The sequence below is a fragment of the Chiloscyllium punctatum genome, chromosome 8 (genome assembly GCF_047496795.1).
Source record: "Chiloscyllium punctatum isolate Juve2018m chromosome 8, sChiPun1.3, whole genome shotgun sequence".
NCBI classification, from domain to species: Eukaryota; Metazoa; Chordata; class Chondrichthyes; order Orectolobiformes; family Hemiscylliidae; genus Chiloscyllium; species Chiloscyllium punctatum.
The window spans coordinates 131,653,711-131,676,419 of NC_092746.1; the positions used below are offsets into that span (position 1 = coordinate 131,653,711).

General features: G+C 46.2%; 1 protein-coding gene across 10 annotated transcripts in view; it reads left to right on the forward strand.

The window, feature by feature from the left end:
• LOC140480929 (IQ motif and ankyrin repeat domain-containing protein 1-like) overlaps positions 1 to 22,709 on the forward strand; it is a 343,897-nt gene that overhangs the window by 295,787 nt on the left and 25,401 nt on the right. For all 10 annotated transcript variants that reach the window (XM_072576526.1, XM_072576521.1, XM_072576525.1 and 7 more), the window contains 2 exons: positions 16 to 124; positions 6,164 to 6,263. In XM_072576526.1, coding sequence (XP_072432627.1) covers positions 16 to 124; positions 6,164 to 6,263 — 209 coding nt within the window. The remainder of the gene's footprint in view (positions 1 to 15; positions 125 to 6,163; positions 6,264 to 22,709) is intronic.

The window sequence follows — 22,709 nt, forward strand, 5'->3', positions numbered from 1 at the left end:
CTCTCTCCATTTCAGGCTATTCATGATGCAGAGGAGCTGTTGGCGGAAAAGAGAGCAGCAGTGTCAAGGACCGAAGATAAACTCTCCTTGGCCAAGCTGGAGCTGAGAGAGAAACTGCAGAGAGGCAAGTACAGGTTCTATCCACTCCAGCTCCAGGACTGAGCCCGATCCATCCAGCATAACACTGAAGTGCTGGTGAACAGACCTGACCCTGATCACCAATTCACCAGCAGCAGGGCTCTGATTTACTACAGGCAAAGAACTGAAACCACAAACTGCCCTGGTCATAAACTCAGAGATTCTAATCTTCTGTGCAGAATGAGACTCTAATCTCCCTTATCTCCAGGACTGTTTGTGATCTCCTCCAGCCCCATAGCTGCAGGCTTGCTCAAAGCCCACACAGGGTTTGTCCTGACTTACTCACTTGTATGGCAGAGGCTTGACTGTAAACACAGGCCCCAAAAAGCACTAACAGTGTGGGAGCTTTATTTTCACAAGTCAACAGAAATGTTGATTTTGCATGATTGTTATCTTAATGTGGTTATCTTAAGTTTTTTTTATGTGATCTCTTTTGTCAATGTTCTGTGTCAAAATTTGTTTGCACAAAATTACGAGGTGTGACACTGTTAAAGCTTCTGTTCTTACTACCGACCTGGTCTGTTTGATTGACACATGTATCGGACACTGTTTGTCTCTTCAAAGGATTGTATACAGGCGCTATCTAATGAAACATTTTACACATATAGAGTGCAGAGTGTCCATTGGCTTGAATGTCCATAGAAGGGAATGAGTTAATTAGTCAGATTATTTTGCCAAAGACCTGACAGAGGGAAAATGTAAGAATTTGTTATTCAGGACATTAGAGCAAGATACTTAGAAATGTTTAAGACAACCAGGCAAAATGAAGATGGTTTTGTGAAGGGAGCATTGTGTTTGACCAATTTGATGGACTTCTTTGAGGGCGTAGAAAGTAATATGGATAAAGGGGAAACTGTGGACATCATGTACTGGAACTTCCTAAAGACATTAGATAAGGTGCCACATCAAAAACTGCAAGCCCCTGCTGTAGGGAGTAACATATTAGCATGGGTAAAGGAATAGTTCACTAACAGGAAACCGAGAATCTGTAACTAGCGCTGTGACACAATGACCAGTTGGACCTCAATTTTGTGTTAATGACTGCAGTGAAGGGGTGAATGTATGCTCGTTAATCTTTTAAATGACATAAAGATAAGTAAAACTGGAAGGTGATGTAAGGTGGCTGTCAAGGACATAGGTGCCGCGAATGGGCAAAAGTTTGGCAGATAGAGTCTAATACGGGAGTATGAACTTGTCCACTTTGAAGGAGACTAGAGAACTCTGAGGTGCAGAGGGATCTGGGTGTCCTGGTACATGAATCACAGAATGTTAGTCTGCAGGTATCGCAGTGATTCATACAATTATATAGCACATTCAGCCCATTGAGTCTGTACTAGCCTATCTCGAGCAATCCTTCTTCCCAGCATTTGGCCCATAGCCTTGAACATTTCAAGTACATTCATCCTTATACCTTTTGAAGTTTGTGAGGTGCCCCCTCCCAGACAGAGCATTCCAGATCCCCACCACCCTCTAAGTGATAAAAACCTTTCCTTAATTCCCCTCAAATCTCCTGCCTTACACTTTAACATTATGCCCCCTCATTATTGACCCTTCAGCTGAGGGGAACAACTGCTTTCCATTCTCCTTGTCCATGCCCGTCCTAATCTTTTCCCACTTCTATCAGGTTCCTCCTTCACTGTCCTAAAGGAAAGACCCTGAGCTTATCCAGCCTGTCTACATGGCTGAAATGCTCCATCCCAGGCAGCATTGTGGTGAACCACCTCTGCAACCCCTCTGACGGTGATCAGATCTGAGTCACGGCAGTAATTGCTCTACGTGTCCCAGACTTTTGTGAAACACAAAGGAATCAGTTGACAGGAGTAGTGCCAGAGGACTGGAGGCTAGCAAACGTGGTTCCCTTGTTCAAGAAGGGGAGTAGGGATAATCCTAGTAACTATAGGCCAGTGAGTCTCACTTCTGTTGTGGGCAAAGTCTTAGAGAGAATTGTAAGGGATAGGATTTATGCACATCTGGATAAGAATAATGTGATCAAGGATAGTCAGCATGGTTTTGTGAAGGGCAGGTCGTGCCTCACAAACCTTATTGAATTCTTTGAGAAGGTGACTAAGGAGGTAGATGAGGGGAAAGCGGTAGATGTGGTATATATGGATTTTAGTAAAGCGTTTGATAAGGTCCCCCATGGTAGGCTACTGCAGAAAATACAGAGATATGGCATTGAAGGTGAGTTGGAGGTTTGGATTAGGAATTGGCTCTCTGGAAGAAGACAGAGGGTAGTAGTTGATGGCAAAGGTTCATCTTGGAGTGCCGTCACTAGCGGTGTTCCGCAAGGATCTGTTTTGGGACCATTGCTGTTTGTCATTTTTATAAATGACCCGGAGGAAGGGTTAGAAGGTTGGGTGAGCAAGTTTGCGGATGATACGAAAGTCGGAGGAGTTGTAGACAGTGAGGAAGGATATGGCAGGTTACAGCGGGATATAGAGAAGCTGCAGAGCTGGGCAGAAAGGTGGCAAATGGAGTTCAATGTAGCTAAGTGTGAAGTGATTCACTTTGGTAAGAGTAATAAAAAGATGGATTACTGGGCTAATGGTAGACTACTTGGTAGTGTGGAAGAGCAGAGGGATCTTGGTGTCCATGTACACAGATCTCTGAAAGTTGCCACCCAGGTAAATAGTGCAGTGAAGAAAGCATATGGCGTACTGGCTTTTATTGGTAGAGGAATTGAGTTCCGGAGTCCTGAGGTCATGCTGCAGTTGTATAAGACTCTGGTGCGGCCGCATCTGGAATATTGTGTGCAGTTTTGGTCGCCATACTATAGGAAGGATGTGGAGGCACTGGAACGGTTGCAGAGGAAGTTTACCAGGATGTTGCCTGGTATGGTAGGAAAATCCTATGAGGAAAGGCTGAGGCACTTGGGGTTGTTTTCATTGGAGAAAAGAAGGTTTAGGGGTGATTTGATAGAGGTATACAAGATGATTAGGGGGTTAGATCGGGTTGACAGTGAGAACCTTTTTCCACGTATGGAGTCAGCTATTACAAGGGGGCATAGCTTTAAATTAAGGGGGGGTAGATATAGGACTGATGTTAGGGGTAGGTTCTTCACTCAGCGAGTCGTAAGTTCATGGAATGCCCTGCCAGTAGCAGTAGTGGACTCTCCCTCTTTATGGGTATTTAAGCGGGCATTGGATAGGTATATGGAGGATAGTGGGTTAGTGTAGGTTAGGTGGGCTTTGATCGGCGCAACATCGAGGGCCGAAGGGCCTGTACTGCGCTGTAATGTTCTATGTTCTATGTTCTATGTTGCAGAGACCAGAACCTCACACAGCATTAGAAAGGTGACTGTAATGATTTACAATTAGTTCATGGAAATGAAATATAAGATTATGAGATTTTAATTGATTATGTCACATCCAGAGTACTGTACTCAGTTTTGTTCTCATAACTTGAGAATGAATATAATTACAGTGGAAGCGGTTGAGAGAGGGTTTCATAGAATCCCTCTCGTGTGGAAGCAGGTCGTTCAGTCCATTGGGTCCACACTGATTCTCCAAAGAGCATCCCACCTAGACCCTGTATCCACTGCAGTTTAGAAAAATGAGAGGTGACCTTATAAAAGATCATGAGCGATCCTGACAGGAGGTACTGGTCTAACGGCATTATCATGAGATTACTAATCCATGGCAGATAGTGGAATTTGAATTCAATACATTTCTGGAATTAGGAGTCTAGTGATAAGCATGGAATGATCATTGCTAGTTATAAAACCCGTCTGGTTCATCAGTATCCCTGAGGGAAGGAAACGACTATCCTTACCTGGTCTTACTGACATGTGACTCCAGACCCACAGCAATGCGATTGTCACTGAACCAACCTCTTGGCAATTAAGGATGGGCAAGAAATGTGGCTTAGTCAGTGACAGCCTTATCATGTGAATGAACCAAAATGAGGTGTAGATGCAGAGAGGATACTCACCTTCTGGATGACACTAGACCAAGGTAAAGACTTTCTACTTCAGACAGAGAGCAGGCGAAGTTTGTTTTTCACTGAGATGATTATCAATATCCTCCTATCTACTGAGTGTCCAAGCTGGGTCAGTGAATACTTTCAAGGCTGAGTTATATGATTCTCGATTGACATGGAAATCAAATAGCACAAATAATCAGTCAGAAATTAGAATGGAGGCTACAGACAGAGCAGCCCTGATCTTATTGAATGGTGGAACAGGCTGGAGGGAGGCAAATACATTACTCCTGCTGCTTGTACACGTGGGATGGCATGGAGGATATGAGGGGCAAGTCAGCATAGGAGTTTTCAAAGAAGCTATCGACATAGTGGGTCAGCTGGCATTGTGCTGGAATGGGGTTTGAAGGGCTTAAAGGATGGTGAGGGTATGGCATGGGGGGTAAACTGTGGGGGCTGGTACAATTACAACATTTAAAAGGCATCTGGATGGGTATATGAACAGGGAAGGTTTAGAGGTATATGGGCCACATGCTGGAAAATGGGACTAGATTGGGGTGGGATATCTGGTCAGCATGGACAAGTCAGACTGAAGGGTCTGTTTCTGTGCTGTACATCTCTATGACTCTATGACTGTATCTGTGGAGAGAAATCAGAGTTTATGTTTTGAGTTGAGTGATCTTTCCTTCGAACTGAGGAAGAATCACTCAACCCAACCATTAACTCTGTTTTCCCACCACAGATGCTGACAGAGCACTGAGTTTTTCCAGCACTTCCTACTATTGTTTCTAATTTGCAGCATCCGTAGTTCTTTTGGCTTTCATCAGGCAGTTTACCAACCAACCATGTCAGCATTTCTGTCCCATTATACTGACTCCAAGCTGTTTCTGGGGTCAGTGAGACAAATCCATTTGTAGGGGGAGCTTTACTCTGTATCTAACCCCATGCTGTCCCTGTCCTGGGACTGTTTGATGGTGGGACAGTGTAGAGGAAGGTTTACTCTGTATCTAACCCTGCGCTGCCCCTGTCCTGGGAGTGTTTGGTGGGGACAGTGTAGAGGGAGCTTTACTCTGTATCTAACCCCATGCTGTCCCTGTCCTGGGACTGTTTGATGGTGGGACAGTGTAGAGGAAGGTTTACTCTGTATCTAACCCTGCGCTGCCCCTGTCCTGGGAGTGTTTGGTGGGGACAGTGTAGAGGAAGGTTTACTCTGTATCTAACCCTGCGCTGCCCCTGTCCTGGGAGTGTTTGGTGGGGACAGTGTAGAGGGATCTTTACTCTGTATCTAACTCTGTGCTGTCCCTGTCCTGGGAGTGTTTGATGGGGGAATAGTGTAGAGAAAGATTTACTCTGTATCTAATCCTGTGCTGTCCCTGTCCTGGGAGTCTTTGATGGGGTAAGTGTAGAGAGAGCTTTACTCTGTATCTAACCCCATGCTGTCCCTGTCCTGGGAGTGTTTGATAGGGACAGTGTAGAGGAAGCTTTACTCTGTATCTAACCCTGTGCCATCCTTGCCCTGGGGGTGTGTGATGGGGACAGTGTAGAGGAAGCTTTACCCCGTATCTAAGCTCGTGCTGTCCCTGTCCTGGGAGTGTTTGATGGAGGGGACAGTGCAGGGTGAGCTTTACTCTGTATCTAACCCCGTGCTGTCCCTGTCCTGGGATTATTTGATGGGGACAGTGTAGAGGGAGCTTTACTCTGTATCTAACCTTGTGCGGTCCCTGTCCTGGGAATGTTTGATGGAGGGGACAGTGTAGGGGGAGCTTTACTCTGTATCTAACCCCGTGCTGTCCCTGTCCTGGGGGTGTGTGATGGGGGACAGTGTAGAGGGAGCTTTACTCTGTATCTAATCCCGTGCTGTCCCTGTCCTGGGGGTGTGTGATGGGGGACAGTGTAGAGGGAGCTTTACTCTGTATCTAACCCCGTGCTGTCCCTGTCCTGGGGGTGTGTGATGGGGCCAGTGTAGAGGTTTTGATGGTCCAGTCACATCACCACGACACCAGCACCTGGTCAAAGTTATGAACACTAACGGCTGGGATGAGTTATTATCTAGGAAGGAAGTTCCAATGTTCTCTCACATGCTCCTAAAATGACTTTCTTTCTTTAGAAGCATCCTTGACAAAGCCTATAGGGGCCCTGTGTCACATTCGTGAGCTGGATGATGTGCTACTGAAGGATGTTGGGAACAAGATCAAACAAGATGGCAGGTACCAGCTTAAACATCCAAACTGCTTCTCTCCAGTAGTTTCAGGTTGCAGGGAGTGTGTTGATGGAGAGTGGGCAGGAGCTGAAGTGTTCCCGTCCAGCCTGCTCCATCATGACAATGCTATTCTCTTCAAATCTTACAACAGGAATTGTTTCACAAACACTATCCATTGGCTGGAGAGAAGCTTGAAATGTCCTGACATTGTGAATGGTGTGAGGCATTTACTTTCTCAATTCCTTCTCCCTACTTCCTAATTGAACAGGCAACACTAAAAAGATACCAAAAGAGTCAGGGAGTGGAGTAATCCTGGATTAGAGATTCCCTACTGTGTGGAAAGAGGCCATTTCCCATCAGATCAGCACCAACCCTCCAAACCACATCCCACCCAGATCCACCCATCCATCTTATCCCAATAACTCTGCATTTCCCATGACCAATCCACCTAAGCTGCACCACAGGAGGTAACCCACACAGGCACAGGGAGAACATGCAAACTCCATACCTGCTGTAGGAATCGAACCCAGGTCCCTGGTGCTAGGAGGCAGTGGTACTAACCACTGAGCTACTATGGCATCCACCCGCAATTTAGGATTGAAAATAAACAGTTGTGCAGGGTCAAGAATATAAAAGGTTTTAGGAGTGAGTGTTTCAAGTGATTTCAGGTTTGAAATGCACAAAACGTCAGGAGTCCCTACAGAATCAGGTTGAGCAGTATGCAGGAATATGCTGATCACGCAAACGTCAATCTATATCTGGACTGTGTAAACCCAATTAGTACAAATATTGGCGGGTTGAGGGATTTCAAATTCCTGAAATGGAAACTGAAATAACTCCACAGAGACCATAATCCCGTCACCAAATCACCCTTTATTCACACGTGCATCGACCTTGACACTGATCCAGCCCCCAGAGGGAACAGGATGTCTGAGCCTCCTGTTTATTCTTCTGTAAACTACTGCCTCACTGTGGTAGCACTTATATTTTCCCCCAGCTCCCATGTGTGTGCGCAGGTGTGAGACACAGTGAAAGACACAAGGTGTACAAAGTTTTATTCAACTTCCACCACCAGGAAGGAAAGAAACACCCAAATGGCCAGTGACAAGCCGTGCCCTTCACATTAAAGGGCAATGCTGTGTGATCAAACAGTGAAGGGGAGGGTAGGGACTAAATCAAAATAGAATTGGAGGGCGAAATAATACACTCCACTCCCTGCGGCGCCCACCTCTCCCTGAATGACCCCAGGGTGTTGGTGGACACCGCGTGCTCCTTCTCCAAGGACACCCGGGCCCTAACGTAACCCCGGAAGAGGGGCAGGCAGTCGGCCCTAACGACCCCCTCCACAGCCCGCTGCCTGGACCTGTTGATGGCCAGTTTGGCCAGGCCCAGGAGCAGACCCACGAGGAGGTCCTCGGACCTGCCCTCCCTCCTCCGTACCGGGTGCCCGAAGATCAGGAGCGTGGGACTGAAGTGCAGCCAGAAACAGAGGAGAAGGTTCTTGAGAAAATCAAAAAGGGAGTGCAAACGCCCCCACCCAATATATACATGGTCCACGGACTCCACAGCGCCACAGAACAAGCAGTTGGGCTGGGAGTCCGTGAACCACCGCAATCTGCGGTTACAGGGGACCGCTGCGTGCAGCACCCTCCACCCCAGATCCCCGAGAGAAAGGGGGAAGGACTCCCACGTAGAGAGACCTCCACTGGGGATCCCCACCGCCCGGTGGCAAATGGGCACGCCAAGGTGTGTCCGGACGGTGGATGAGGGAGAAGAGGTGGACGGTGTGCAGCAGCAGTCTGTACAGGGCCCATGGTTTTATGTCCCAAAAAAGGACAAAACTAAAATTCCGGAGGCAGCTCAGGTTGTGGGGCACAGGCTCCCGCGGGAAGTACGGGACCTTGGGGCCAATGTGAAATTCCGTCCGGGCCGGGGTGAGCGCGGACGGGATCCCACCGCACACCTGAGCGTCCTCCAACCGGTGCACTACATCGGGTCCGAGCACCGCCGTTTTAAGGCGTCGGATGGCGGTGGCCACGTACCGGACGTCTACCGCTGCCCTGCTCGCTATGTCCTGCAGCAGCGTCCAGCCCAGGCCCCCGGCCCCCGGCACCCAGCACGTCCCCGACCCTGGTCACCCTCACCACCACGGACCTCCCCTCCGACAGCCACTCGAACCCGCGAGTACGGAGGTGCGATGCCTGTTTATATCTGTCTGATTGGACCAGATTACCAGCCCCAGTCAGGGATCTAACATTCCACGAGATCCACCTGGCTGATCCCTCCAAGCCCAGGGACATAGGCCTGTTCTTTGTCTGACAGCCTTTCCTGGGGCATTTTCTCACTTGGTCCAGTTCCTCTGACTCAGCCTCATTTTCAGGCATCGAGGCTATGACATCATCCATGTCCATCTCAGACTCCCAGGTTTCTTTGATGCTAGTTGGAGGGGGAGAGCCCAGGGTTTGTGACTGCCTTTCTAGCTGTTGTAAGGGGCCAGGTATGTTTTGTTCCTGCCCTGTTTACTGGTTTGCAGCTTTCATGTGGTCCAAGTGCTGGTTCAGAACTGCCTTACCTCCCTGAACTTTGTACGTTACAAGACATGGTGTTGACCAGGCCTCATACCCAAAGCAGGGTCTTTTCCATGGTTCTTACTTCATCCCCCGTAGAAAACTGTCTCTCTCACTGAGAGGGGTCTTGGATCTGGCAATGGCATTCCTGATGCCATTTCACCATTTCCCCAGTTCTGGGAAGATCCTATTTAACCAGGTGCGGAGTCTTCTCCCCATTAGCGACTCTACTGGAGCTAACCCTATAATCGCATGAGGGGTGATCCAATAATCAAACAGGAACCGGGACAGTTTGGTATCGAGTGAAGCTACAGGCTGTTTCTTTAAGCCTGTCTTCAAAGTTTGGCCTGCCCTCTCTGCCAGACCTTTAGATGATGGATGATGGTATTGAGCTGTCCTTATGCCAAATGCCATTTGACTTTAAGAAATACTCAAATTCCCTGCTTGTAATTGACGGCCCATTATCTGTGCTGAAAATGTGTTGCTGGAAAAGCGCAGCAGGTCAGGTAGCATCCAAGGAGCAGGAGAGTCGACGTTTCGGGCATGAGCCCTTCTTCAGGAACCTTCCTGAAGAGGGGCTCATGCCCGAAACATCGATTCTCCTGCTCCTTGGATGCTGCCTGACCTGCTGCGCTTTTCCAGCAACACATTTTCAGCTCTGATCTCCAGCATCCGCAGTCCTCACTTTCTCCTCAGCTCATTATCTGTGACCAACACCTCCAGGTGTCTGTGTATTGCAAAAGATGCATGCAACATTTCTATCACCATCCTGTGTTTGACAAATAAAGCGCATGAACATCCAACCATTTGAGTGGGCATTCGCAATGACTAAAAGCATAGAGTCTACCAAAGGACCAGCATAGTTGATGTGTAACTGAGTCCAGGATTTACTTGGCTATTTCCATGAGTGTGAGGGAGCTGCTGTGGGGGTTTTTGTCCTTGTTGGCACTCTGGGCACTTTGTTGGCATCCAGTCCTGGCCACCAAACATAATGTTTCGCCAACATCTTCATTTTGAAAACCCCTGGCTAACCTCGGTGGGGTTAAGCCAGTACCTGGTGGTGGCCTTTACTTGGGACAATCACTCTGGCACCTCATAATAAAATGCCGTTCTCTCTGGTGATCTGCTCTCACAGGGTCCAGAAAGGTTTCAATTCTAACTGTGACGGCCCATCACCACCAGCTGGTTTAGTTTTGCCAGGACGGGATGTTTTTGTGCCCACAGTCTGATATTATCACAGGAAGGGGGCCCAGAATGTTTAAAATCAGAATGGACTCTTCTCGTGGTGGCACCACCAATGGTGTATCTGACAGTGGGACTTGGCTCAAGATATCCACATTTGCCACTTGGCCTCCTGGACGGTGTTCCCATTTATAATTGCACCCACTTAGAATGAGAGCCCACCACTGAATTTGACCTGAAGCTATGGGTGGTACAGCCTTGACCTCTTGGAATAGCCCTAGCAGGAATTTGTGGTTTGTTACTATTACAAATTTACGTCTGTAAAAACATTGGGGGAGCTTTCTCACACCAAAACTGACCACCAAACCTTCCTTCTCTATCTCGGTATATTTGCGCCATTTGGCCTTAGCAAAAGTCCAGGAAGCATGCACCATTGGGCATTCCTCTCCGTTAGGCCATCTATGAGTCAACACTACCCCAAAACCATACAGAGAGACATCACTTGTCAGCACTACACCTCACCTGGGATCCGAATGGGCCAACACCTTCGATGATAATAACTGATTCTCCTAAAGGCTATGTCTTGGCTATGAGACCATTTCCAAAGCTGACCCTTCTTTCAGAGCAGATATAAGGGTGCCAGGCTGGAGGCCAGGTTATCTATGAACTTTCCATAATGATTCACCACTCCAGGGAAAGAGCTAAGCTGTGGTACAGACGGGAGCTGGAACACCTTTAACTGCCTGGTCTTTATCTTCTAACTGGTGTAACCCAATCTTGTTGACTCTGTAGCCCAAGTAGGTCACTGGGGGACCTGAAACACACATTTTTCCCTCCTAAGGCATACAACTGCCTTGGAAAAACTTCTAAGCACGATTCCAAGTGCTCTTTATTGGTCTTCCCAGTTATTAGCACATCATTTAGATAAATGGTGACCTGGGATAGACCTTGTAAAATGTTCTCCATGATCAGCTGGAAAATAGCACAGGCTGATGATTCCCCAAAAGGCAGTGTCATATATTGGTACAAAGCCTTATGGATATTAATTGTAGCATACTTCTGGGACTCCTCATCCAGTGACAATGCATGGTTCATATTCAGCTTCATGAAGGACAGATCCCTGCCAGCTTTGCGAGTAAGTCCTCCAAGTTAGGAGCTGGGTATTTATCCAGCTGTAAGAAACATAGAACATTACAGTGTAGTACAGGGCCTTTGGCCCTCGAGTAAAGAAACTACCTCTGACATCTGTCCTATATCCATCACCCCTCAGTTTAAAGCTATGTCCCCTTGTGTTAGCCATCACCATCCGAGGAAAAAGGCTCTCACTGTCCACTATGTCTAACCTTCTGATTATCTCGATTACGTCACCTCTCAACCTTCTTCTCTCCAATGAAAACAGCCTCAAGTTCTTCAGCCCTTCCTCCTAAGTCTTTCCCTCCATTCCAGGCAACATCCTAATAAATCTCCTCTGCACTCTTTCCAAAGCTTCCACATCCATTCTAAAATGCAGTGACCAGAACTATATGCAATACTCCCAAGTGCAGCCGCACCAGAGTTTTGTACAGCTGCAGCATGAACTCATGGTTCCGAAACTCAATCCCTCTACTAATAAAAGCTAACACATCGTATGCCTTCTTAACAGCTCGATCAACCTGGGTGGCAACTTGCAAGGATCTATGTACCTGGACACTGAGATCCTTCTGCTCATCTACGTTACCAAGAATCTTACCATTAGTCCAGTATTCTGCATTCCTGTTACTCCATCCAAAGTGAATCACCACATTAAACTTCATTTGCCACTTTTCAGCCCAGCTCTGCAGCTTATCTATGTCCCTCTGTAACCTTAACCATCCTTTGGCACTATCCACAACTCTATTGACCTTAGTGTCATCCGCAAATTTATTCACCCATCCTTCTATGCCCTCATCCAGGTCATTTATAAAAATGACAAACAGCTGTGCACCCAAAGCAGATCCTTGTGGTGCACCACTACTAACTAAACTCCAGGATGAGTATTTCCCATCAACCACCACCCTCTGTCTTCTTTCAGCTAGCCAATTACTGATCCCTACTGCTAAATCACCCTCATCCCATGCCTCCTTATTTTGTGCAATAGCCTACAGTGTGGAATCTTATCAAACGCCTTACTGAAATCCATATATACCACATCAACTGCTTTACCCTCATCTACCTGTTTGGTCACCTTCTTAGAGAACTCAATAAGGTTTGTGAGGCACAACCTACTCTTCACAAGACCACATTGACAATCCCTAATCAACTTATTCCTTTCCAAATGATTATAATCTCTTATAACCCTTTCCAACACTTTACTCACAACTGAAGTAAGCCTAATGGTCTATAATTACCAGGATTGGCTCTACTCCCGTTCCTGAGCAAGGGAACAACATTTGCCAACATCCTCCAGTCTTCTGGCACTACTCCTATAGACAATGATGACATAAAGATCAAAGCTAAAAGCTCTGCAGTCTCCTCCCTGGTTTCCCAGAGAATCCGAGGATAAATCCCATCCGGCCCAGGGGACTTATCTATTTGTACACTTTCCAGAATTGCTAACACCTCCTCTTAATGCACTTCATTCCTGTCTAGTCTAATAGCCTCGATCTCAGCATCCTCCTTGACCACATTGTCTTTTTCCAATGTGAATACGGACGAAAAGTATTCATTTAGCGCCTCCCCTATCTCCTGTCACTCCACACACTATGCTTGATTGACCCTAATCTTTCTCTCATCATTCTTTTATTCTTGATATACCTACAGAAAGCCTTAGGGGTTTCCTTGATCCTCTCCACCAATAACTTCCCATGTCCCCTCCTGGCTCTTCTTAACTCTTTGTTTAAGTCTTTCCTGGCTACCTTGTAACTCTCAAGCGCATAACTGAGCCATCACATCTCATCCTAACATAAGCATTCTTCCTCATGACAAGGGATTCAACTTCTTCAGTAAACCATGGCTCCCACACTCGACTACTTCCTCCCTGTCTGACAGGAACATATTTATCAAGGACACGCAGTAGCTGTTCCTTGAATAAGCTCCACATTTCAATTGTGTCCATCCCCTGCAGTTTCCTTCCCCATCCTATGCATCCTAAATCTTGCCTAATCGCATCGTAATTGCCTTTCCACCAGCTATAACTCTTGGCCTGCAGAATGTACCGTTGCTAAATAAACATAACCAAATTGTGGTCACTATCAGCAAATGCAGACAGTTCACTGTTTGTTTAAAATCCCCACAAAGGCAAACGACCCTGGCTTTGTGACCAGTGCTGGCCTTTCCACCCACTGAGGTAAAAACAATGACTGCAGATGCTGGAAACCAGATTCTGGAATAGTGGTGCTGGAAGAGCACAGCAGTTCAGGCAGCATCCAAGTAGCTTCAAAATCGACGTATCGGGCAAAAACTCTTTATCAGGAATAAAGGCAGTGAGCCTGAAGCGTGGAGAGATAAGCTAGAGGAGGGTGGGGGTGGGGCGAAAGTAGCATAGAGTACAATGGGTGAGTGGGGGAGGGGATGAAGGTGATAGGTCAAGGAGGAGAGGGTGGCGTGGATAGGTGGAAAAGAAGATAGGGAGGGAGCAGCGGTGAAGGACACCACCAGACGCCTGGAGGAAGAACGCCTCATCTTCCGCCTCGGAACACTTCAACCCCAGGGCATCAATGTGGACTTCAACAGTTTCCTCATTTCCCCTTCCTCCACCTCACCCTAGTTCTAAACTTCCAGCTCAGTAACTGTCCCCATGACTTGTCTGGACTTGTCCGACCTGCCTATCTCCTTTTCCACCTATCCACTCCACCCTCTCCTCCTTGACCTATCACCTTCATCCCCTCCCCCACTCACCCATTGTACTCTATGCTACTCTCTCCCCACCCCCACCCTCCTCGAGCTTATCTCTCCACGCTTCAGGCTCACTGCCTTTATTCCTGATGAAGGGCTTTTGCCCGAAACGTCGATTTTGAAGCTACTTGGATGCTGCCTGAACTGCTGTGCTCTTCCAGCACCACTAATCCAGAATCCTTTCCACCCACTGGGCTGGTTTGATGATTCCTTCCCTTCCCAGCCTCCCTGATTTCTGCCTCTGCTTTTGCATGTAAGGCAAATGGCACTGGGTGGGCCTTGCAGGATCATGGGATTGCTTCCTGGTCAACATGCAAGGTGGCCTCAGCTCCTCTGATTATCCCTAGAATCCGGTATTTGATTCAGACTTTACTCAGGCAGTAATTTTCTCATAGTAAAACGTTGAGCCAATTGAGCTGAGTCTTTCTCAATGATTTCGCCCCATCAAGCTTGGGCCCGAGCCTTTTACTACTATCAGTGGGAACTGACCCAGCTGTTTCTCACAAGAGACTGGAACTGAAGTCATACCCTTAATCCGTCAAGGTTCCCTGGGATAGGTTCTCAGTCCAGCTAAAGTCTTATGCAAACTTAAGGGTTGGAGTCCAGAGTGAATTTTGTTAAAGACTAGTTCTACAATCAGTGATACACCCACGCCTGTATTGACCTCCATTAGATCATGGTGACCATTTAACCAGACAGTTATTTTGATTGGTTCTGATTTGGAAGCTGTTTAGCAAATTTCCTGTTCCAAATCAGATAGAGGTGGGTTTTACAGGCATGCACTGTCTTGGCCGATGAATTCTCTTACTCAGTTCCTGCCTAGTGAGACTCTTTTACTGTCTCAGGTTTGCAATCCAGCCGCAACTACAATGGCTGGCTGGCCCAGATCCAGAAGAAAATCTCTACTGTTTGGCCAAGGCTTGGCTTTGTTTTGGGGTTTTGCTGGGGGCTGACCTCGAGTCCCTCTGTTCAGGATATGTCATGAGTGGAGGCCTGTGACCAGTGGAGTGCCACAAGGATCGGTGCTGGGGCCTCTACTTTTTGTCATTTACATAAATGATTTGGATGTGAGCATAAGAGGTACAGTTAGTACGTTTGCAGATGACACCAAAATTGGAGGTGTAGTGGACAGCAAAGAGGGTTACCTCAGATTACAACAGGATCTTGACCAGATGGGCCAATGGGCTGAGAAGTGTCAGATGGAGTTTAGAACATAGAACATTACAGCGCAGTACAGGCCCTTCGGCCTTCGATGTTGCGCCGACCTGTCATACCAATCTGAAGCCCATCCCACCTACACTATTCCATGTACGTCCATTTGCCTGTCCAATGACGACTTAAATGTACTTAAAGTTGGTGAATCTACTACCGATGCAGGCAAAGCATTCCATACCCTTACTACTCTCTGAGTAAAGAAACTACCTCTGACATCTGTCCTATATCTATCACCCCTCAATTTAAAGCCCCCTCATTTTCACTGTCACCATACTTGGAAAAAGGCTCTCCCTATCCACCCTATCTAACCCTCTGATTAGCTTATACGTCTTGATTAAGTCACCTCTCAACCTTCTCTCCAACGAAAACAACTTCAAGTCCCTCAGCCTTTCCTTGTAAAACCTTCCCTCCATACCAGGCAACATCCTAGTAAATCTCCTCTGCACCCTTTCCAAAGCTTCCACATCCTTCTTATAATGCAGTGACCAGAACTGTACACAATACTCCAGAGTTTTGTACAGCTGTAGCATAACATCATGGTTCCGGAACTCGATCCCTCTATTAATAAAAGCTAAAACACTGTATGCCATCTTAACAACCCTGTCAACCTGGGTGGCAACTTTCAAGGATCTGTGTTCCTGGACACCGAGATCTCTCTGCTCATCTACACTACCAAGAATCTTACCATTAGCCCAGTACTTTGCATTCCGGTTACTCCGACCAAAGTGAACCACCTCACACTTGTCCGCATTAAACTCCATTTGCCACCTCTCAGCCTAGCTCTGCAGCTTATCTATGTCTCTCTGTAACCTACTACATCCTTCGTCACTATCCACAACTCCACTGACCTTCAGATAAATGCGAGGTGCTGCATTTGGGGAAAGCAAATCTTAGCAGGATTTATACACTTAATGGTGAGGTCCTAGGGAGTGTTGCTAAACAAAGAGACCTTGGAGTGCAGGTTCATAGCTCCTTGAAAGTGGAATCGCAGTAAATAGTACAGTGAAGGTGGTGTTTGGTATGCTTTCCTTTATTGGTCAGAGTATCGAGTACAGGAGTTGGGAGGTTATGTTGCGGCTGTACAGGACATTGGTTAGGTCACTGTTGGAATATTGCGTGCAATTCTGGTCTCCTTCCTATCGGAAAGATGTTGTAAAACTTGAAAGGGTTCAGAAAAGATTTACAAGGATGTTGCCAGGGTTAGAGGTTTTGAGCTACAGGCAGAGGCTGAACAGGCTGGGGCTGTTTTCCCTGGAGCGTCAGAGGCTGAGGGGTGACCTTATAGAGGTTTACAAAGTCATGAGGGGCATGGATAGGGTAAATAGACGAAGTCTTTTCCCTGGGGTCGGGGAGTCCAGAAGTAGAGGGCATAGGTTTAGGGTGAGAGGGCAAAGATATAAAAGAGACCTAAGGGGCAACATTTTCACTCAGAGGGTGATACGTGTGTGGAATGAGCTGCCAGAGGATGTGGTGGAGGCTGGTACAATTGCAACATTTAAGAGGCATTTGGATGGGTATATGAATAGGAAGGGTTTGGAGGGATATGGGCTGGGTGTTGGCAGGTGGGACTAGATTGGGTTGGGATATCTGGTGGGCCTGGACGGGTTGGCCCGAAGGGTCTGTTTCCGTGCTGTACATCTCTATGACTATGACTCTATATGCAATTGCCTTCTTACAAATGGTGTTCCTCAAACTCAGTTAGCCTGGTGAGATATCCACTTCTGTCGGAATACCTTGTTGTTATGATGAATGGTCATCTAGACTCAAAATGTTCACTTGCTCTCACTCCAAGGTTACTGTCTGACTCATTGTGATCTCCTGCATTTGGTGTTTTCAACTCCCACGCTCCAGTTGCTGTCTTTTCTCATGATAAAGCCAGTTGTAGTGTCTGTTTCAAATCCAAAGTTACACAAGGTGATAGTCCAACAGGTTTCTTTGAAAGTACTAGTTTTTGGAGCGCTGCTCCTTCATCAGGTGGTTGTGAAGCAGGACCATAAGACACAGAATTTATAGCAAAAGATTACAGTGACATACAAGCAAAATGATATATTTAACAAACCTGGATTGTTGTTAAGTCTTTCATCTTTTAGAATGGGTTGCAGGTTTCGATTCATTAATATGTAAATCCCAGAACTTATTTTAAGTCACATGTTCAAGATAACTTAAGGTTTTATAGGAAAAAAGGTTACATCTCAGCTCAGATAGTGCATTAAAGGTGTGTGTTCAAGTCCAGAGAGACTTCAGTAAGTACTTTTACATGGTCACATCATTAATCCCACATACTAAACAGTCTCTCAGCATTTCATTAAAGGTTAAACCAAAGTCACATGCCTCTGCCGTCATCTTAACCTCATCAAAAATCCTGACACAGATTCCCCTGGTTCTCGAACTGCTGAGTAAAACCAATAGCATCTCATAATTAGATGAGTCTTAGGATCATGATATTCCTTAGCCAAATCCGTCAACTCATCAAAAGTTTTGTATCTGTACCTGAGGAAATGTTCGGCTCCTAATAACTAAAAAAGCTGCAGGTCCACAGGCTGTCAGGAGAATTACTCATTGCTTTTCATCTGCCCCAGTGTCATTTGCCCAGAAGAAAATAATGCATGCTTTCCACATTCTGGGCCTGGATTTCAATGGCAGGATAGAACAAGTCAAGCTTCTGAAGTAATGGCATGATGCCAGAGATGCTTACTCCAATCAAAGACACCTGCTGTGAGGTGAATTTCTTCAGAACAATATGTCTTTCTCTCATCGCCACTGAAATACTGCAGAGAGGCAGACAAACTATCACCCAGTCACCTTTTATTTACACATGACACTAGTCCGGCTTCCTCAGAGCCAGCTTTCAGAGTGAACGGGGCCCTCTGATATTCGCTTTTTATTTTCACTTTTTTCACTTGACATGGTATAATTGAAATAACTCCACAGGGGCCGGTATCCTGTCACTGGGTCACCCTTTATTACCTCGTGCATGGTACATGGACGCTGACTGGCAGGCTCAGAGTCAGTCCCTAATTGAGTGGCAACTCTGAGATACCTGTTTTTTTTCTCAAGTGAGGAGACTCTCAGAATCTCTTATTTATTTATTTTTTCTTTTTAAAAAAAATTCCCTGTCACTACCACTGCACTCAAAGGGGGTGCAGCAGTAATGCTTATATTTTCACCTATGGCTACGTGTGAATGTGCACTGACATAGTGAAAAGACACCATTGTGTAACAGGATAGGTCAGAGTCAGCATGGATTTATGAAGGGGAAATCATGCTTGACTAATCTTCTGGAATTTTTTGAGGATGTAACTCTGAAGATAGACAAGGGAGATCCAGTAGATGTAGTATACCTGGACTTTCAGAAAGCTTTTGATAAAGTCCCCCCATAGGAGGTTAGTGAGCAAAGTTAGGGCACATGGTATTGGGGGCAAAGTAACTTGGATTGAAAGTTGGTTGGCTGATAGGAAACAAAGAGTTGTGATAAACGGCTCCATTTCAGAATGACAGGCAGTGACCAGTGGGGTACCGCAGGGATCAGTACTGGGACCGCAGCTTTTTACAATATAGGTTAATGATATAGAAGATGGTATTAGCAATAACATTAGCAAATTTGCTGATGATACTAAGCTGGGTGGCAGGGTGAAATGTGACGAGGATGTTAGGAGTTTACAGGGTGACCTGGACAAGTTAGGTGAGTGGTCAGATGCATGGCAGATGCAGTTTAATGTGGATAAATGTATGGTTATCCACTTTGGTGGCAAGAACAGGAAGGCAGATTACTACCTAAATGGAATCAAGTTAGGTAAAGGGGCAGTACAGAGAGATCTGGGTGTTCTTGTACACCAGTCAGTGAAGGTAAGCATGCAGGTACAGCAGGTAGTGAAGAAGGCTAATAGCATGCTGGCCTTCATAACAAGAGGGATTGAGTATAGAAGCAAAGAGATTCTTCTGCAGCTGTACAGGGCCCTGGTGAGACCACACCTGGAGTACTGTGTACAGTTCTGGTCTCCAAATTTGAGGAAAGACATTCTGGCTATTGAGGGAGTGCAGCGTAGGTTCACAAGGTCAATTCATGGAATGGCGGGACTACCTTGCGCTGAAAGACTGGAGCGACTGGGCTTGTATACCCTTGAGTTTAGAAGACTGAGAGGGGATCTGATTGAGACATATAAGATTATTAAAGGATTGGACACTCTGGAGGCAGGAAACATGTTTCCGCTGATGGGTGAGTGCCGAACCAGAGGACACAGCTTAAAAATACAGGGTAGACCATTTAGGACAGAGATGAGGAGAAACTTCTTCACCCAGAGAGTGGTGGCTGTGTGGAATGCTCTGCCCCAGAGGGCAGTGGAGGCCCAGTCTCTGGATTCATTTAAGAAAGAATTGGATAGAGCTCTCAAGGATAGTGGAATCAAGGGTTATGGAGATAAGGCAGGAACAGGATACTGATTAAGGATGATCAGCCATGATCATATTGAATGGTGGTGCAGGCTCGAAGGGCAGAATGGCCTACTCCTGCACCTATTGTCTATTTTCTATTGTCCTGTTTCTATCTGTCAGCTAAGGCTCCCTGATTGGACCAGACTAACAGCCCCAATCGGGGACTCATATTGTATTAGGTCCACCTGGCTGACCTTGTTATAATCACTACAGAAACATGATGTTCTGTTGTCTATTATTATGCAATGAAAAGGTGATAATGAATAATCTGATAGAGTCGGAGCTTTGATTAGAATAGCGATCATAACTGTGTCTAAGTTGGAAGTCATAGAGTCACAGAGTTGTACAACACAGAAGCAGATCTTTTGGTTCAACTCATCCAGGCTGACCAGATATCCTAACCTAATCTAGTCCCAATTGCCAGCAGTTGACCCAAGATCCTCTGAACCCTTCCTATTCATACACCCATCCAGATACCTTTTAAATGTTATAATTCTACCAGCCTCCACCACTTCCTCTCATTCTATATATGCAACTCCATCTGTGTGAAAAAGTTTCCCCTTAGATCCCTTTCAAAGTCTTTCCCCTCTCACCTTAAACCTATGCCCTCTAGTTTTGGACTCCCTACCTCTGGGAAAAGACCTTGTCTATTTATCCTACCCATGCCCCTCATGATTTTATAAACCTCTATAAGGTCACCCCTCAGCCTCTGACGCTCCAAATAAAAATAGCCTCAGTCTATTCAGCCTCTTCCTATAGCTCAAATCCTCCAACCCTGGCAACATCCTTGTAAATCTTTTCTGAACTCTTCTAAGTTTCACAACATCCCCCAATAGGAGGGAGACCAGAATTGCACACAACATGCCTTCTTTAAAAAGCTCCATCAAGTTTGTGAGCCACGATTTCCAGCACGATTTCCCATGCTGACTATCCCTAATCAGTCCTTGTCTTCCCAAATAAATGTAAATCCTGTCCCCCAGGATTCCCTCCAACAACGTGCCCACCATCGATGTCAGACTCACCAGTCTGTAGTTCCCTGGCTTTTCCTTGCCATCTTTCTTAAATTATGACCCCACATTAGCTAATCTAAATGATTTTGTCCAATCAGTAAAGTGATGGACGGTGTCAGTAACCGAGCTACCAAGCAGCACCTGCTCAGCAATAACCTGCTCAGTGACCTGCCCAGTTTGGGATCCCCCCAGGGTCACTCAGCTCCTGACCTCATTACAGCCTCAAACATGGACAAAAGAGCTGGATTCCAGAGGGGAGGGGAGAGGAACAACCCTTGATATCACGGCTGCATTCGACCAATTGTGGCAAAACTGGAATCAATGAATATCAGGGGGCAGACTCTCTGCTGGTTGGATTCATACCTGACAGGTAGGAAGATGGTTGTGATTGTTTCAGATCAGTCACTTAAGACCCACAACATCAAAGCACGTGTTCTTCAGCATAATGGCACAGACTCAGATATCCTCAGCTGCTTCATCATTGAAATTCACTCCATCATAATGTCAGACATGTGTCACAAAGCTGGTTTCTTTTTTTAAAAAGCTGTTCCTTTTCTCAAGGATATGTCCTTGGTTTTTTTTCAGAGAGGTAATAGACCGTTCCCGGCACCGATTAGTCTAGTTTGGTACTGAGATTAAAGGGTGTTGAGAGGCCTTTGTGTTTATATGTAAACAGATGAGACTTCAGCCCAAAGTGGCCATGTTTTTGAAGTGACCTGTATAATGAAAGGGTAGTGGTCAGCTCTCTAGCTGAGCAGTTTTGTTCAGTCCAGAGCTAGTTGGGTGTTCAACAGTGAGCTGTGTGGGAACTCTGTCTCTCTCTTTTGCCCTTCTAACTTCAACCTGTAAGTATCTGTTCCATTTTTTAACTGTGTTTCAAGATGGTTTGCTTACTGGGACTGTTGTGTGTATTTGGAACAGCATAATTAAACCTAGTTTGGATAGACTGAGTTCTGTAGAGGTTCTTTATTCTATTCTTTGTGTTCCATTCTTTGCGGTAAGACTTTGCGCAAATTCAACCCAAACTCTGGGTCAGATATGTAGATGACACCTTTGAAATAATTAAAAACACAGAAATAGAGAACACACACCAGATCATCAACGCCACACTCACAGGAATCCGATTCACTAGAGAGGAAGAAAAGGACAACCAACTCCCATTCCTAGACGTGATGGTACAGAGAATACCGAACGGAGAATTCACCACAAAGGTGTACAGGAAAGCCACACACACAGACCAAGTCCTAAACTATGAAAGCAACCACCCCAACACACACAAACAAAGTTGCATCAAGACACTATTCAAAAGGGCCACAACACACTGCAGCACACCAGAACTGCAAAAAGAGGAAGAGGAACACCTTTACAATGTATTCGCCAAAAATGGATACCCTCACAATTTCATCAACAGATGCCTGAGGGAAAGACAACAGAATGAGAACATGCCACAACCCAAAGGACTAGCCACACTACCATACATCAGGAGCATTCCCGAACTGACAGCCAGACTACTGCGACCATTAGGACTCATAATAGCACACAAACCAACAGCCACTCTCAGACAACATCTCACCAGAACGAAGGACCCGATACCCAACATGAGCAAAACCAATGTAGTGTACAAAATCCCATGCGAGGACTGCACAAAACACTACATAGGAGAAACAGGAAGACAGCTAACGATCCGTATCCATGAACACCAACTAGCCACGAAACAACACGACCAGCTATCCTTAGTCGCCACACACACAGATGACAAGCAACATGAATTCGACTGGGACAACGCTACTATTATGGGGCAAGCCAAACAGAGAACAGCCAGGGAATTTCTAGAGGCATGGCACTCATCCACAGACTCTATCAACAAACACATCGACCTGGACCCAATATACCGGCCAGTGCAGCGGACAGCTGGAACTGACAACCGGAAGCGGCAGAGACAGGCCACTATAAATGCCAGAGGAAACAGCACAGAAGCGCTTCACAGGAGGCTCCCAAGCACTGAGGATGTCACCTAGACAGGGGACGAAACGTCTGCAACACAAATTCCCATCTCGGCAAACAGAACCACAACAACGAGCACCTGAGCTACAAATCTTCTCCCAATCTTTATCTGTTTTAAAATCTAGTAGTCAACCTAGCTAGCTCACTCCAGGTAATTTTCACTATTCACTTACCGAGACAAATTACAAAGTT